This window comes from Balaenoptera borealis (genome assembly GCF_965194805.1).
Source record: "Balaenoptera borealis genome assembly, chromosome: 3".
Lineage (NCBI taxonomy): Eukaryota > Metazoa > Chordata > Mammalia > Artiodactyla > Balaenopteridae > Balaenoptera > Balaenoptera borealis.
In genome coordinates this window covers 59,356,835-59,374,376 of record NC_138866.1, presented here as the reverse complement: position 1 = coordinate 59,374,376, position 17,542 = coordinate 59,356,835, and the positions used below count along the sequence as shown (strand labels likewise).

General features: G+C 34.4%; 1 protein-coding gene across 2 annotated transcripts in view; it reads right to left on the bottom strand.

The window, feature by feature from the left end:
- Positions 1-17,542, bottom strand: part of SEC23A (SEC23 homolog A, COPII coat complex component) — a 61,763-nt gene that overhangs the window by 29,046 nt on the left and 15,175 nt on the right. For both annotated transcript variants that reach the window (XR_014242308.1, XM_082384110.1), the window contains exons 8-13: positions 12,954-13,112; positions 11,739-11,854; positions 7,916-8,039; positions 3,263-3,343; positions 2,154-2,243; positions 374-480 (exon numbers count right to left, since the gene is read on the bottom strand). Coding sequence is in view for 1 of the 2 variants with exons in the window: in XM_082384110.1 (XP_082240236.1) it covers positions 374-480; positions 2,154-2,243; positions 3,263-3,343; positions 7,916-8,039; positions 11,739-11,854; positions 12,954-13,112 (677 nt within the window). In the remaining variant the exon portion in view is untranslated. The remainder of the gene's footprint in view (positions 1-373; positions 481-2,153; positions 2,244-3,262; positions 3,344-7,915; positions 8,040-11,738; positions 11,855-12,953; positions 13,113-17,542) is intronic.

The following is a 17,542-nucleotide window of genomic DNA, read 5'->3' as shown; positions in this document are numbered from 1 at the left end:
ATCCAACACAACACTCTGCTCATTAGGCCATGTCCGTCACTCACCAAAATAGTCTCATGGTTTTCAGAAATGAAGCTAGAGTTTAAATACAGTTCAATAAAATGAGAGTTACGAAGCCTTCAGTGTCCATTTTCTAGGCTACGCCTAAATCAGGTTAAGTTTATACTGACCAATACTTTTCCTACCTAGACAATCAAGTCCAAAACAAACAGAAAAAGACCAAAAGCCTGTTCACTTCTAGACTCACCTCATCTAAGAATCCTTTCCAGACTAACTTCATTCCAAAACGTCACTCAAAATAGGAAGCCAGTTTGGGAGCACGACCCAGAATAGTTTTGACATGTAAATCAAATCTCTGACAAATACAACTTACTTCCTAGCAATGGTGGTCACTCGGATACGTCTCTGCCCACTTGAATGCTGATACTGAGTCACAAACTGGATTGCACCACGTCCTCCTTGAGGAATTGGAGCATTATGCTGTATAAATATAAAAGAGTAGAATCTAAGCAAGATCTATTACATTGTTGTCATATAGTCATGGACTGCATATCCTAGCACTAACAAAATTCATTCTAAAATCTATCAGAAGGATGCTTATTTCCAGTGCATACAAAACAGTGGTGACTTGCCACGTGAAAAAGAAACGGATTTGGGAGAGGAGAAAAATTATGAAGGATAAGAGGAGTGAGCCAAGCTAGGAAATCAATTTCAAGTAATATATAATTCAGAGAAACATGAAAAAACAAAATGAAGGGAGAAGTGTAAAGAAATTAACAGATAAGAAAAGGCACAAGTGAGGCAATTTTGCCTAACAGTAACTGGATAAAAAGACATTGAGCTAACATTAAAAATAATGAAATAATGTCTTCTGCAGCAACATGGATGGACCTAGAGATAATCACACTAAGTGAAGTAAGCCAGACAGAGAAAGACATATATCATATGATATGGTTTATATGTGGAATCTAAAAAAACAATGATACAAATGAACTTATATACAAAACATAAATAGACCCACAGACATAGAAAACAAACTTATGGTTACCAAAGGGGAAAGGGCAGGAGATAAATTAGGACTTTGGGATTAACATACACACACTACTATATATAAAACAGATAACCAACAAGGACCTACTGTATAGCACAGGGAACTATACTCAATATTTTATAATAACCTATAAGGGAAAAGAATCTGAAAAAAGAATAGAAAAATATACATGTATAACTGAATCACTTTGCTGTACACCTGAAACTAACACAACGTTGTAAATAAACTACAATTCAATTAAAAAAAAGAAAAAGAAATTGAGCTAAGTTCTCCTCCCCTAGGTACATAAGATGAAAACATAGCTTTCAGGAAGATAATCACATGATGAACAGATGACTAACAGAAAACCATTTATGAGAAGAGACCAATAGTAATGTATGATAATGATCCTCAGAAAGAAATAGTGGGGTGGTCAATAGGGAAACTTTCTTCATGCCCTTTGACAACATTCTTGCTTTGTTGTTGTTGTTACTGTTTGTCAATAAGAGCCACTATCTTTTTCACAAATTTTAATTGTAAAAAACAAATTCCTGCACCTGTCTTAGGAAGGCTGATTACTAATACTTTGTGGTTCATTTTATGCCTAATAACTATTGGTATGTAAGTCAATAATTTATCCATTATATCATTCTTTAATATGATAACTTTTTCCTGCAGCAGAAGAAAAAAAATCTTTCCAAATATTGGCATCATTACCTTCCAATCTTTTTCTATAGGTTTTGATATATTAAACTTTCTCATAGGAGGACTCAAATATCATTTTATACCTTGAGACACCTAGGAGGAACTAGATACCTAATTACAAAAATGCATAACTAGAACAGAATTTAAGATTTTATTTATGCTTCAATTTTTTGTTAAAAACAAAAGAAAACTAAGACAAAAAGTTGGGTTGCCCAAGGTTGGGCATTTGCAGGTTTCCCTGACATCTCTATTATAGTATGTCCTCTCACCAAGGAGTGTAGCCTTGAGAAACAGAAAATGACAAACAAAAACTCCAAAACAGAATAAGCTTTGGGTCATAAGCTCTGGAAATATTCATGGCCTAAATTAAGTATTTTTTCAAATATACATTTCAATATTCAAATATAAAAAGTCATACCTGATTGACAACTTCAAAATATATGGCTAAGGTTGTAGTGGGACTGAGTCCACATATCTTCCATTGACAAGTGCCACCTGTTCCTATCTCCTGTAAAAATAAAACATAGTATATTTGAAAACCAGAGAATATAGTTTATTACTATATATATATGAAGGTGAAAAAGTGGAAAAAAATGGCAGTAAGAAAAAATCTATTTCAGGTTTCTAACAAATTCAATAAATGTTAGAGGTTTAAGAATTTTTTAAGATCATATAAATATACCATGAAATAAACTTAAGCAATTTTTACACAAATAAAATTATAATTAATTCAAATTCTTGCTAAGTAAATTACAAAAGTATTGATACAAGTTCTTCATATTGTAGACTTTAAAAATATACACCATTTAATGAAGTAATTACAACTAACATTATCCATCTATCCAACTACTTAATCTGTGTAAAGAGATAGTGATTTAACATATAACATATGCATATATGAATATAGGTTCTCTGGATCAGAACTGTGTAATTTAAGCAGTCTAATTCCCAAGAAAACTTCTTAGATATAAATTTTTCCATGCAAACTGCTTAAAATTAATTTTTAAACTGTCATTGTAAAGATGATTGCACACTTTGTTATTTGTCCCATCATCCTCTCCACAGCTACATGATTCTACCATTTCAAAGTGCCTTATATGTCCACTAGATGTGATAAAAGAAAAGAAAGGAATTGAAGCTTAAAAGCTTAAATCTGCTGGCTACTTTGACGGAAATTCTACTAACGAAAAAAATTTCAGAATTAATTTTGACTTTCAGGAGTCTCCAAATTTCCAAATCATAGTTGTTGTTGTTTTTTCAGGCACACTGGGCAAGGAATAACTTAGGCATAAAAAATAGAAGACTGGTGACAGTACAAAAGTTTTAATTTAGGGGTGGATGGGAAAAGGGGTACGTGGAAAGAACAACAACAAATAGAGGTATACCAATGGAAGCTGAGCCACATTCTACTGAAAAACAGCCCACACAATAGTTTTGAAAGGAATGCTATAGACTGCCACCCCAGGTCTCTCTTGGATCTGCCCTGAGAATTAACTGTATTTTCTTTTTAGAATAAAGATGACTTACATTTTCAGACACACAGGGTCCTTTAGAATTGAGAGACACACAGGGTCCAATAGCTCCTGAAATCTTTATTTCCCTTGAGGTCTGCAAAATAAGAATATACTGTCAGCCCTCCATATCAGTGGGTTCCACAGCTGCAGGTTTGACCAACCTCGGATTGAAAATACTTGAAAAAAAGTTTTTCAGAAAGTTCCAAAAAGCAAAACTAGAATTTGCTGTGCACAGGCAACTATTTACATAGCATTTACATTTTATTAGGTATTATAAGTAATCTAGAGATGATTTAAAGTATGTGGGAGGATGTGTGTAGGTTACATAAGAATATTACACCATTTTATAGAGGACTTGAGCATCTGTAGTGGTGGTGTGGGGGAGGTGTCCTGGAACCAGTCCCCTACAGATACCAAGGAATGACTCTAGTACACTTTGGTGTACCATCTTGTATTTTAACTCCCATTGAAAATCTCTCACCAAGACTGGTTTCTTTCCAATCTCCACTAACCCCAAAATTTAAGCTAATGTTATCTTCTATCTAAAAATTTGGAAGCCCAACTCAAGTTTTCTTACATGAGATTCTTTTTCCTGACGAATCCTGAATACCACTATCAAGACAAATTTTACCCCAAACACTGTTCTTCATTAACCTATAAGGGCTTCTTCTGCCTACACATGCATCTCCAAACTACAACCAAACCACACAATTAAAACTATTTCACTTACATTCCAATACAAACCATCCACTCTCACTGGGCAGTTTTCCCAAACATACCATGCTGATTCTCACCTCTGTGCCTCTATTCACACTGGGCTCCCAACTAAAATCATTCTCCTCAGCCAAGTTAAACTCTGCCATGTTTCAAAAACCACTCTAAGTCACTGTAAAACCATCTAGGATAAATTGTATCCTGCATACATTCATTTTTCTTCCCTAAACCTTTACAGCTCTTTTATAATCTACTATTGTTTCATTCAATCACATGTGTTAATCTTGTCTTTCTATCAAGAATAAGTTCTTTATAAGAATACCTGTGCCTTAGATATTCCCTGAGATCTCTATAATTTCCTAGCTTAATGCTGGACATATAGCAAGCATTCACTGAAATAAGAAGATTAACAAGAAATATTTAATAATTCAAAATCAATGTGCTTGTAAGACATTTATAAATAACACTAAGTCTTTGGGTTTCTTGAATCCCAAATTTGAAATGAATGATAGAATTGAATGTCAACAACTTACCAAAAACAATTACTGATTATCCAAATAGAACAGAAAATGTTTCTCTTAAGTTAGATACCAACTCCTGCAATTAAAGAATCTAGCACTAACATAAGCAAATTTAGCACTAAAAAAAACATACAGGCATACCTTGGAGATACTGTGGTTTGGGTTCCAGACCACCAAAATAAAGCAAATATTGAGAATAAAGAGAATCAAACCAATTTTTTTATTTCCCACAAAGTTATGTTATATAACTTTGTTACATAAAGTTATGTTTATACTACACTGTAGCCTATTAAGTGTGCAATAGCATTATGTCTTAAAAAACAATATACATAGCTTAATTTTAAAATATTGCTAAGAAATGCTAACTATCATCTGAGCCTTCAGTGAGTCATAATCTTTTTGCTGGTGGAGGGTCTTGCCTCGATGTTGATGGCTGCTGACTGATCAGGGTGATGGTGGTTGCTGAAGGTTGGGGTGACTGTGGCAATTTCTTTTTTCTGTTTCTTTTTTTTGAAGTATAGTTGATTTACAATGTTGTGTTAATTTCTTCTGTACAGCAAAGTGATTCAGTTACACAAATATACACATTCTTTTTCATATATTCTTTTCCATTATGGTTTATCATAGGATATTGAATACAGCTCTCTGTGCTATACAGTAGGACCTTGTTGTTTACCCATTCCATATATAATAGCTTACATCTGCTAACCCCGACTTCCCACTCCATTCCTCCCCCAGCCCCCTGCCCCTTGGCAACCACAAGTCTGTTCTCTATGTCAGTGAGTCTGTTTCTGTTTTGTAGATAGGTTCCTTTGTGTCACATTTTAGATTCCACATATAAGTGAGATCATATGGTATTTGTCTTTCTCTTTCTTACTTACTTCACTTAGTATGATAATCTCTAGTTGCATCCATGTTGCTGCAAAGGGCATTCTTTCTTTCTTTCTTATGGCTGAGTAGTATTCCATTGTGTGTATGTACCACATCTTCTTTATCCATTCATCTGTCGATGGATATTTGGGTTGTTTCCATGTCTTGGCTATCATGAAGAGTGCTGCTATGAACACAGGGATGCATGTATCTTTTTGAATTAGAGTTTTGTCTAGATATATGTGGCAATTTCTTAAAATAAGACAACAATGAAGTTTGCTGCATCGAATGACTCTTCCTTTCACAGTTTCTCTGCAGCATGCAATGCCGTTTGATAGCATTTTACCCACAGTTGAACTTCTTTCAAAATTGGAGTTAGTCCTCTCAAACCCTGTCACTGCTTTATCAACTAAGTTTATGTAATATTTTAAATCCTTTGTTGTCATTTCAACAATCTGTACAGCATCTTCATCAGTAGATTCCATTTCAAGAAACCACTTTCTTTGCTCATCCATAAGAAGCAACTCCTCTCCATTCAAGTTTTATCATGAGATTGCAGCAATTCAATCACATCTTCAGGCTCTACTTCCAATTCTAGTTCTCTAGCTGTTTCCACTACATCTGCAGTTACTTCTTCCACTGAAGTCTTGAACCCCTCACATTCATCCATGAGGGCTGGAATCAACTTCTTTCAAGCTCTTGTTAAGACTGATATTTTGACCTCTTCCCACAAATCACAAATGTTCTTAATGGCATCTGAATGGTGAATTCTTTCCAGAAGGTTTTCAATCTACTTTGTCAAGATTCATCAGAGGAATCACTGTCTATGGTAGCTATAGCCTTATGAAATGTATTTCTTAAAAAATAAGACTTGAAAGTTGAAATTACTCCTTGATCCATGGACTGCATAATGGATGTTGTGTTAGCAGGCATGGAAACAACTTGAATCTCATTGTCCATCTCCAGCAGAGCTCTTAGGTGACCAGGTGCATTGTCAATGAGCAGTAATATTTAGAAAAGAATCTTTTTTTCCTGAGTGGTAGGTCTCAACAGTGGGTTTAAAATATTCAGTAAACCATGTGGTAAACAGATATGCTGTCATCCAGGCTATGTTGTTCCATTTATAGAGCATAGGCAGAGTAGATTCTTAAGGGCCCAAGGATCTCGAGAAATGGTAAATGAGTATTAGGTCAACTTAAACTCACCGACTGCATTAGCCCCCTAACAAGAGAGTCAGCCTGTCCTTTGAAGCCCGCCACTGACTTCTCTCTAGCTATGAAAGTTCTCAATGGTATCTTCTTCCAGTAGAAGGTTGTTTCATCTACACTGAAAATCTGTTGTTTTATGTAGCCACCACCTTCATTCATTATCTTAGCTAGATCTTCTGGATAACTTGCTGCAGCTTCTACATCAGCTCTCGATGCTTCCCCTTGCACTTTTATGTTACGGAGGCGGCTTCTCTCATTAAACCACATGAACCAACTCTGCTAGCTTCAAACTTTCTTCTGCAGCTTCCTCACCTCTCTCAGCCTTCCTAGAATTGAAGGGAGGAGAGGCCTTGCTCTGGATTAGGCTTTGGCTTAAGGGAACATTGTAGCAGGTTTGGTCCTCTATCCAGACCACTAAAACTTTCCCCATATCAGCAGTCAGGCTGTTTTGCTTTCTTATCCTTTGTGTGTTCACTGGAGTAGCACTTTTAATTTCTTTTAAGATCTCCTCCTTTGCATTCACAACTTGACCAACTGTTTGGAACCAAGAGACTTAGCTTTGGCCTGTCTTGGCTTTTGACATGTCTTCCTCACAAAGCTTTTGATTTAAAGTGAGAGATGTGGGACTCTTCCTTTCACTTGAACACTTAGAGACCATTGTAGGGCTATTAACTGGCCTAATTTCAATATTGCTGTGTCTCAGGGAATAGAGAGGCCTGAGAAAAGGGAGCGAGACAAGGGGAACGGCCAGCAGCTGGAGCAATCAGAACACACACATTTACTGATTAAGTTCACTGTCTTAAATGGGCACAGTTCATGGTGCCCCAAAACAATTACAATAGTAACATCAAAGATCACGGATCACAGATCACCATAACAAATATAATAATAATGAAAAAGTTTGAAATATTGTGAGAATTACCAAAATGTGACACAGAGACATGGAGTGAGCAAATGCTGTTGGAAAATGGTGCCAGCAGACTTGCTCCACACAGGGTTGCCACAAACCTTCAATTTGTAAAAAAATGCAGTATCTGCGAAGCACAATAAAATGAGGTATGCCTAAAAAAAGTTAAACCCTATATAAACAAAAAATAGAGTTAAAGGAAATTTTACTTATATAATTTCCTCTTGTTTTAACAATTATTTAGGGATGCTCAAGTAAAATTTCATTGTACATTTAACGATGAACATTTTTCTGGTGAACAAATCTCTAACTCCAGGTTTCAATATAAAATAACCACTATTTTTAAAGCATATCTTGAATTTGATTGATGATGTTTTAAAATTATGATCAAGCCTACAAATTTCTCTCTTGGTAACATACCATACATGTCAAGTTTTGGTTCTTACCTTTATTTCTAATGTACCACCAAAGCCCATTTTAAACTGTCCATGCATATCTTTGGTAAAAACTCTTTGAAAAGTTTGCTTGAATAAGGAAGTGTTGAAAGAGTCACCCATTACCATGTATCCTCTGCATGGAAAGAGCAAAAAACAATGTGACACAAGGGTCCATGTGTAAAACCAGAAAAGTAAATTATTTTTCAACACTACCAACAAAATTTTAAAGATATTTCCCAAAATGTGTGATATTAACATTAATTTTAAAAACTCAATTATATGAAAATACCCCCACACCACAAATAATCTCAATTCTGAGGGTACCTGAGTGCCCCTAACACTTGTATCTGTCCTCAGTAATTTTTAAAAATTCTTTTTTAAATAGGTAATACATCTATACATTACAAAATTCAAAAAGTACAAAAGGGTACATAGTAATATATGTGTCTCTCCCATCCCAGTTACCCAGTTCTCCCTACTGGTGAAGACATCTGACAGTTCACAGCATTCAATCTCATTCTTAAAAATAAATATCTCCATGTGTAGTGTGTGTATATGTATATATTGTCTCTGTGTGTCACACTGAACTTAACAGTGTTATATCCAGTGAATGAGAATACAGGCATATTTGGGGAGCATTTTCACTTTATGCACTTAAGTACTGTTAAATTTTTTTCAGTAACCATGTACCTTTATAAATTTTTTAAGTTTTAAAAAACACTAACTGTCAAATAAAAACTATTCTGAGATGCCATTTCCATCCTAATAAATCAGCAAATCAGTCTGACAACATATTCTGTTGATGAGGCTGTGGAAAAACGGGCATGCTCATAATTGCTTATGGGAATGGAAAATGGTGCAAACCCAATGCAAGGGCACTTGACAGTATCTAACAAAATTACATATGTATTTTCTCTGTAATCCAGCCACCCCACTATTAGGAATCTATCCCAAAGAAAATCGGGCAAACAAAAACCAAAAAGCAAAATATAGGCACAAGTCTATTCACTGAAGTACTATTTATAATAATAAAAGATTGGAAACAATCCAGATGACCATCTATTAGACTAGTTGAATAAAATATGGTACAACCACACAATGGAGTAATATACAGTTGACCCTTGAAAACCACAGGTTTTGAACTGCGTGGGTCCACTTATGAGTGGATTTTTTTCAGTAGTAAATATTACAGAACTACACTATTCACTGATGGTTGAATCTGAGGATGTAGAACTGCAAATATAGAGGAACCACAGATATAGAGGGCCAACTAAAAATTATATTCAGACTTTCCACTATGCAAAGGGTCAGTTCCCCCAATCCTCAAATTGTTCAAGGGTCAACTGTACTACTATAAACCCATTTCCAAGATATAAGTAAAAGATGCAAAGTAGGGGAAGCTATGTAAAATTTTCTACTGTTTAAATTAAAAGGCAGATACATATACCCATACACAACATGAGTACAACATTTATATGTATTTGCTCATCATATTTTTAAAATATTTTAAGTAGTTTTTAAAACAACAATAAAACAATCAAAAATTACATTAGGCAAAAGAAAAAAGCAGATGTGGTATAATTAATCAATGGAAATTTTATTTTTGACACTGCTAAAGTCCTAATTTATGTTATCTCTGATGCTATTATAGACTGTATGCTGTTAAATTTTGTTTGCTCTTTATAGTTGACCCTTGAACAATGTGGAGTTTAGGGCACAGACCCTTATGTGCAGTCAAAAATCTGTGTAAAACTTTATAGTCAGCCCTCCGTATCCATGGTTCCACATCCCTGGATTCAACCAACCAAGGATCATGTAGTACTATAGTATGTATTTATTGAAAAAAATCCACATATAAGTGGACCTGTGCAGTTGAAACCCATGGTGTTCCAGGGTCTACTGTATTTCTTACTGGTATACAAAAATATAGTTGAATTTTGTACACTGACCTTGATTTAGAAGTCTTGACAACTTAACATACTAATTCTAATAGTTTGCATGTAGATTTTTTCAGATTTTCTACTTTTACAAACATGTCATCTAGAATGATCTATGTTATCACTAAACCTAGTAAAACATCCTAAATTAATGGCAACGTATACCATACCCTACTTATCCACTCCCTTTTACAGCAAACCTCTATGAAAGAGCTGTCTATACCTTTACTACTCAGTGTGGCCCTTGGTCCAACAACATTAGCATCACCAAGGGTCTTGTTTGAAAAGCAGAATTTCAAGTCGCATCCTATGCATACTAAATCCAGAATCTATATTTTAACAAGATATCCAACTGACTTGTACATGTGAAATGAAAGTCTGAGAAGCTCTGGTCTATGTCAGCTGCTTCCGATCCCCTCCTCCTGTTCCTTTTCTTATTCACTCTAAGTCAACTTTCAGTGCTCTTAGGAAGGTCACCAATGACCTTCATAGTGTTAAATTACACAATCTTACAATCTCATCCATTTTTATTGCTTTGAAAAACCAACAATAGGGACTTCCCTGGAGGCGCAGTGCTTAAGAATCCGCCTGCCAATGCAGGGGACATGGGTTCAATACCTGGTCTGGGAAGATCCCACGTGCTGCGGAGCAACTAAGCCCGTATGCCACAACTACTGAAGCCCATGCACTCTAGGGCCCATGCTCCGCAACAAGAGAAGCCACTGCAATGAGAAGCCCACACACCGCAATGAAGAGTAGCCCCGCTTGCCGTAACTAGAGAAAGCCTGTGTGCAGCAACCCAACGCAGCCAAAAAAAAAAACCACAGCAATATTCTGACAACTCCCACATTTATATCTCTAGATATAAATTCACAGCTATCTTCTGCATTGTAGGTTCTAATATCCAACTGCCTACTCAACCTCTCCTCATGGATGCCTACTGGCATCTTAAACCAAACATGTTCAGAACTGAATTCCTAATGTTCTCCCCAAATGTTCCTCCTCCCAGTCTTACCCATTTCAATAAAGGACAATTCAATCCTTCTAGACTCATTTGGTTTTCTCAAACCCCAGATCCAACCTCCTAGCAAATTCTCTGTCTTCTAAATATACCCCAAATCCAACCACTTCTCACCAGCTGTGATGCCACCACTTGATATTCCTGTGTCCCTCTACGTACTAAAGACAACAAAAGTCAAATGATCCTCTTAAAACATTAAGTCAGATCATATCACTCCTCTCCTGAAAACTCTCTAATGACTTCCCATCTCACTCAAAGAAAACTCCAACAAACTAGGGATAGGAACATACTCAACCTGATAAAGGCATCTACAAAAATCCACAGCTAACATTATACTTAATGGTGAAGGATAAAATGGTTTCCCCCTAATATCAAGAACAGGCAAATCTACAGGGACAGAAAGTAGTTTAGTGGTTGTCTAGGCTGAAAGGGGGAGGGGGAGGAAGGAGAAATGCGAAGTGACTGCTAATAGGTACAGAGTTTCTTGCTGGGATAATGTAAATGTCCTAAAATAAAATTATGGTGATGGCTAGAATATACTTAAAAAAAAAAAAAAACCATTAAATTATATGCTTTAAATGAGTAAATTTTATGGTATGTGAATTATATCTCAAAAAAGCTACCAAAATAATAATATAAAACAATGACTGAAGGGTATGAAGATGAACTTTTCAAACAGAATTTGTGCCTTTTTAACTGTATTTTAGAAAAAATTTAAAGTAAGCTTTACTGAAAGGAGTATCAAAAACTGTTAATAGCTGTTGCCCTGGGGTGGCAGGATGATGACTATTTTTTTTTTCCATTATTGGTTTATATTTGTAAAGTGTCGTTATTAGTTTATAACTGCAATACTTGTAAAAATGTATATACATACCCAGTAAGGTTAGGACAGCATTTCATCTCCAGGAGACCTGTCTGATCTAATGCACATGCATAGATATCAATAACATGACCAGTCGTAGCAGCACGATTAGCCAATGCTTCAAAATGCTACAACAGATTTTTTAAGATCAAATCAGAGTAATGTATAAACGTAATCATCCTATAAATCTTTTGCCATTAATAGATCAAAATGATCTAAGAAATACTAAAAGAATAATCCATAATAATTTAAATGTGATTTGTTCTAATTTAATTTTCTATAACATCTCATAAAATGATACAACTTCTAATAAGTCTGACACTTTCACATTCTTTTCTTTAAATGCCATTCATTCTAAATGAACTCCTAAATTTCGAGCTAACCTTGAAGAAAGGCATGTTGCTCTTCATACATACACATGATGGAAGAACAACACAGAACTCTTTTTCCTGGATAAATCTATACTCAAGTAACATGAAAAATAGGCAATAGCAAAAGCATTAAGATAAACAAATATAAAACTTTTTTTGAAGCTCTAAGAAATACTCCAAATTCAAAAGGGAAATTAGGTGACAGGAAAAAAAGCATCCATTAATAGTGACAAAAATTATCTGTTACTAATTACACCCTAAAAATATAATAATGACTACCAAAAAGAAATATGAGATAATACAGGACAACTAAACTAAAATTGTAAACTCCAGACAATTTTTTTAAAAAGGGGGGGAGGGATGGAACATTAACAAGCAGAACCAATACAAGGGTATCAAGAATCAACAGCAGTGAAAATGAACTGACACAAATCCAGATAAAATTGAAGTTACATGAACAGAGAACAACTTATGAGAAAATGACGGACTATTCAAGCTATGAACAATATACATATCTAAAGGGCAGCCTCTTGGAAATGAAAAATTGGAAAATTCAAGAAATTCTTCCTGATGGAAAAGACATTCTTTAACATGAATATTAAAAAAGACACACAGGTTTTCTCTCAGGAGTAGTTTTTAAAGAGACACCTATTGGTGCCCCCTATTAAGTTTTTAAATATTTAAAACCAGAAAAAATATAACAAATTATCGAGGAAAAAAAAGACTATTTCTCTAATTCTGAGGAGCAGTTGCAGGATCATCACAATATCAGATTTATCATAATGTAATTATATTCTTCCTCTTCCATCAAATGAATTTTTCTAATAAGGCAAAAAGACTTAAAAACCAAAATTACCTTTGTTCCTTTTTTAACATATTTGGCATTGTCTTTTTCAATGTCATGCCATGATCTTATGGGCGTCTTCAATTCATCTCCAACCACCATTCCAGGCCCCTGAGTGGCCGGACCACCAATGAACATCATGATACGAGCACCAGTGTTGGGAAAAGTACACTATCAGGAAAAAGTAACTCATGAGAAGAGTTTAAAGGAAAACATATGGATATACATTTATGATAGTGAATTTTGATATATTCTTTCTAGAAAACAGGAAAGCATACATTTTCCAAGAATAATCAAATGTTTAAAACAAAATTTAAAAACAAGATGTTTGTGTGAATATCTTTCTTTTGAAATCCTATTCTAATAGCAATGCCTTCCTAATTTTAAAATAATCTATAAACCTGATCCCTATAAGCAAGGATGTTCCTCCTGCTTAACTAGTACTAGACAGGGAAGAGTAGGGAAAGAAGAAGAAAAGAGGGTATCTTTTTCTGTTTGGTTGTTATTTTTGTCTTCTATGCTTAAAATACATGCACAACTTATATTTCTAATTCAAACTGATGGATTGAGTACTTCAGTCTACCTCCCCCTTCTTCCCAAGGTGCCAGTGAAATGATATAAATGGTACTGTTTAAAAAATAAATAAGAAAGAGTATTATCAGCAGACTAGAAATTTTGAGGAATCCAAACAACAGATTGTACTGGATTGACAAAAGAATTTTAAATATATATATTATATATAATTTAAAAAATATATATACATATATATATTCCAAAAGTAAGCCAGATCTTCCCAAGGGAATATCTTAAAAACTCCACATTTAGAGTCAAAAAAACACAAAAAGCAGCAATGGGCCAAAGAAGTGCAGTCAGCTCCAGAAACAGCAGCTAATGACAACAGATTTTAGCAATTCCTAAGAACAGCTCTCTGAGAAAAGTAGGCAATCTTCCCAGAGAAGGTTCTCAGCATAGAAATTGGGGGCTGAAAGATACAGAACAGAACACATGTTACAATGAATATCAAAACAAATATGACAACTCTCAAGAGTTTCTAGAATTAAAATCATGGCAAAAGTAAAAATACCTCAACGAATGGGCTAAAAAGCATGTCTGAAGACCAAGTTAGAGATATGGAAAATAAACTTGAAGAAACCTCCAAGAAATAGGAGCAAAGAAGGAAAATATGAGGAAAAAAATAAAGATATGAAGAAATGCAGAAGTGCAGCATCAATCTAATGAATATAGAATAAAAAAGAAAAAAATAAAGTAAGCTGAAGAATGACAGGAGTCTTCAGAATGAAAGGACCTACCAAAAACCAAACATAATTAATGAAAAAATAATCAAACCTAAACGCAGCCTAATGAAATTTCAGAACTCTAAAATTAAAGAGAACATTCTAAAAATGTTCAGTGGGAAAAATAAGTTTCCTGAAAAGGACTAAGAATGAGACTACATCAAATTATCCAATAAACTATCTGTTAGAATACTAGCGAGGAATGGCTCAAAGATCCTATTGAAGATGGCCCACCCAAAGTACAAATGAAGTGAGAGGGAAAAATTAAAAAACATTTTTAGACATGCAAGACCTCAGAAAATTTATAATAAACAAAAGAACTGAGTACAATCCAAAAGAAACAGGGAATCTAGAAAAAACAAATTTAAAGGTATCCTAAGACTTTAATACATGAAAGATTCCCTAGCAAGCAGCAAAACTGCAATGACAAAGAATTACATCTCCTTCTCTATGTGTATAACCACTCCATTCCACAATTAACAATATTTATATATATTTGAAATGCTTTTATTTCTAATTTCTATAAGCAGTTATTGAACAAAAATACACACTGCATTTTCAAGCTACATTATAGCTTCAGAAAAGAATGTCAATGATATACTTTGATGATAATTTTAAAAATCATGATTAACAAATCTAGGCAAGAGCAAGGAAAAAGGCCTTTTACTTTTCATTTTTATACATCCTTGCATATTGTTTGAATGTTTTTATTAGGTATACTTATTACTTCTAAAACATTCTTAAACTAGATTAATAAACAAATAAAAATACTGTTTTCATACTGGGTATCATCCTGCTGAGGTAACAGCAGTCATGTAAAGCTGAAATATCAGTAAAGAACAAGAACAAATTAAAGTATACAAACCACACACCTTCATAACTAGAACACAAAAAGCATTCAAACTTCAAGTTACTTATAAGTAAAAAAATAATAATAAACACTAAGTCCCAGTGAGCTATCTCCCATGCAAGGCTTCACACAAGCAAGGGCAGTTTGGGGAAAAGTACATGGAAGAAAGAAGAAGGAAGCTAGTAGCCAGCATAGAACAACTGCCAGATTCAAATGAAAACTTATTAAGGGGCACTAAAGAAAAGCAAGAAAATAATCAAGAGCATGAAAACGAAATAAATAAGAATAAAAGATCAGAGATAAAGTGGTTGAAATGCAAAACAAGCAAAGATCCAATTTATGTATAATTGGAGTTCTTAAAGAAGATAAACAAAAGAATGAAAAAACTAACACTTAAAACTGTAATACAAGAAAACTTTATAGAAACAAAAGATTTGAATACACATATAGAAAAGGATCACCAGGCACTAGAGAAAATTAACCCACAAGACATACTAGTAACACTCCAAGCAAATGATCAAATAATTTACAAGGGCAAGAGAATTAGGCTGGCATCAGTCTTCTCAAAAACAACATCAAAGCAAGAAAACAATGGAGCATCATTTTCAAAAACTATAGGAAAGAAAGTGAGAACCAAGGCTTTTTATATCCAACCAAGCTATCCTTCAAGTATAAAAAGGCCACAGAAAAGCAGTTTAAACATTCGACAGGTTAGGAAATTCTGTACCCTTAAGTCTTAAGAAATTTATTAGAAGACAAGTTTCATCCAACAAAGGGACTGAGACTACTCTGAGTATATCTTTTTGTACAACTGTGATTTGGAATCATGTTAATGCTTCCCTACGCATATATACACATGCAAAACAAGAATGGGATTTTTAAAAAAGAAATGCACAGAATGTACACCAAATGAAAAACATAACCACCCTAAGAGGAGGGAGGTTGTGGATAACTAACCCCGTTCACTTTTGAGTACAGTATATTTTGTCCTGTTTATCCTCAGAATGTTAAAAAATACTGAGCGCTAACTCCTAGGCTTCTTTTTCAGAGGTCCGAGCTAGAAATTCTAAAACTATTCTATGTGTATTCTAGGACGGAGCAAATAAGTAAACATATTTTGAATAGTCCGAACCAGGTTCCTGTGGTCAGAGAAGGGAGTTACAAATATGGGAAGGATAGAATAAACCCTGTGGTACTGAATTGGAATTGGATATATCTGAAAGAACTCTTGGTTTTTAATATATAGCGTTTGTGGTTTTAATAGAGATAGACATAGATGTATGCAGGGGTACTTAGATATATGTGTATATATGCACACATACATACTTAATTATATAGGTATGTGTGTATATATACATTTATAGAAACACACATACATACATATACGTATGCACATACATATATTTCTTAGCTCCATCCGCTAGGACATACAAGCAATGACATTCCAGTAACAGTGAGCACATGAAGCATCTAGATCTGCCTGGTGGAACCAAAGCTAAAAGAAACCAGGGCTTCAAAATGGCTGATATCAGGTCCAGGGCAGGTGTAAGATGAGCCTTGAACATCTTATTGTACTAGAAAGCAAGCAAATGTTCAGACAATGATGACATATAATAAGGACCCAGGAGCCAGCTTGAAGGGGCTCCCACTGGCCAAATCTGGGACAATTTGAGTATCAAAATAAAAAATGACAGTAAAGGAATATAATCCATTGGATGAAATAAGAATCCACACCAATATAAATATATAAATGGGGAAGAACAGAATGCTCTTCCTCAAGTAGAAAGCCAACTAATAAATGTAGAAGAAGTTATGGAATTAGAAAGTCACTATTTAGCACCCATCACAATAATAATTGACCAGGCAAGAATCATGAATGGATGCTAAAACTATTGGGTAAAAGTTTGATGAATATACAAGGTATCTCCCCATTAGATACTTAACTCTACAGTGAAAATAATGTAACTCTACAGTGAAGAAACCTGGCAGAAACCACCTTATCCAAGTGATCAAAGCTAAGTAACAACAGTAGTAATAAAACTTCCTGATATGTTGCATAAGCAGAACACAAATCAGTTTTGCAATATTCCTGCCAAAAGTGCATAAGCTCAATCTACTCATGATTAAAGATCAGATAAACCCAAAAAGTATTGTCATGAAACACAAAGAAAAACTGTGGAACTGTTCCAGAATAAGGACACCAAAGAGACATAACAATTGAATACAATACACGGTATTATTAGGATAACTGGTGAAATCTGAATAAAGTTTAAAGATTAGAAAATAGTGTTATATCAATGTTAATTTCATGATTGTTAAATGAACTGCGGTTATACAAAGGAATGTTCTCATGTAATTAAGACATGCGCACTAAAGAACTTAGAAGTAAAGGGACATCACGTTTGTAACTGACTTTCAAATGGCTTTTTAAAATTTATATGTGTGTAACATATAAA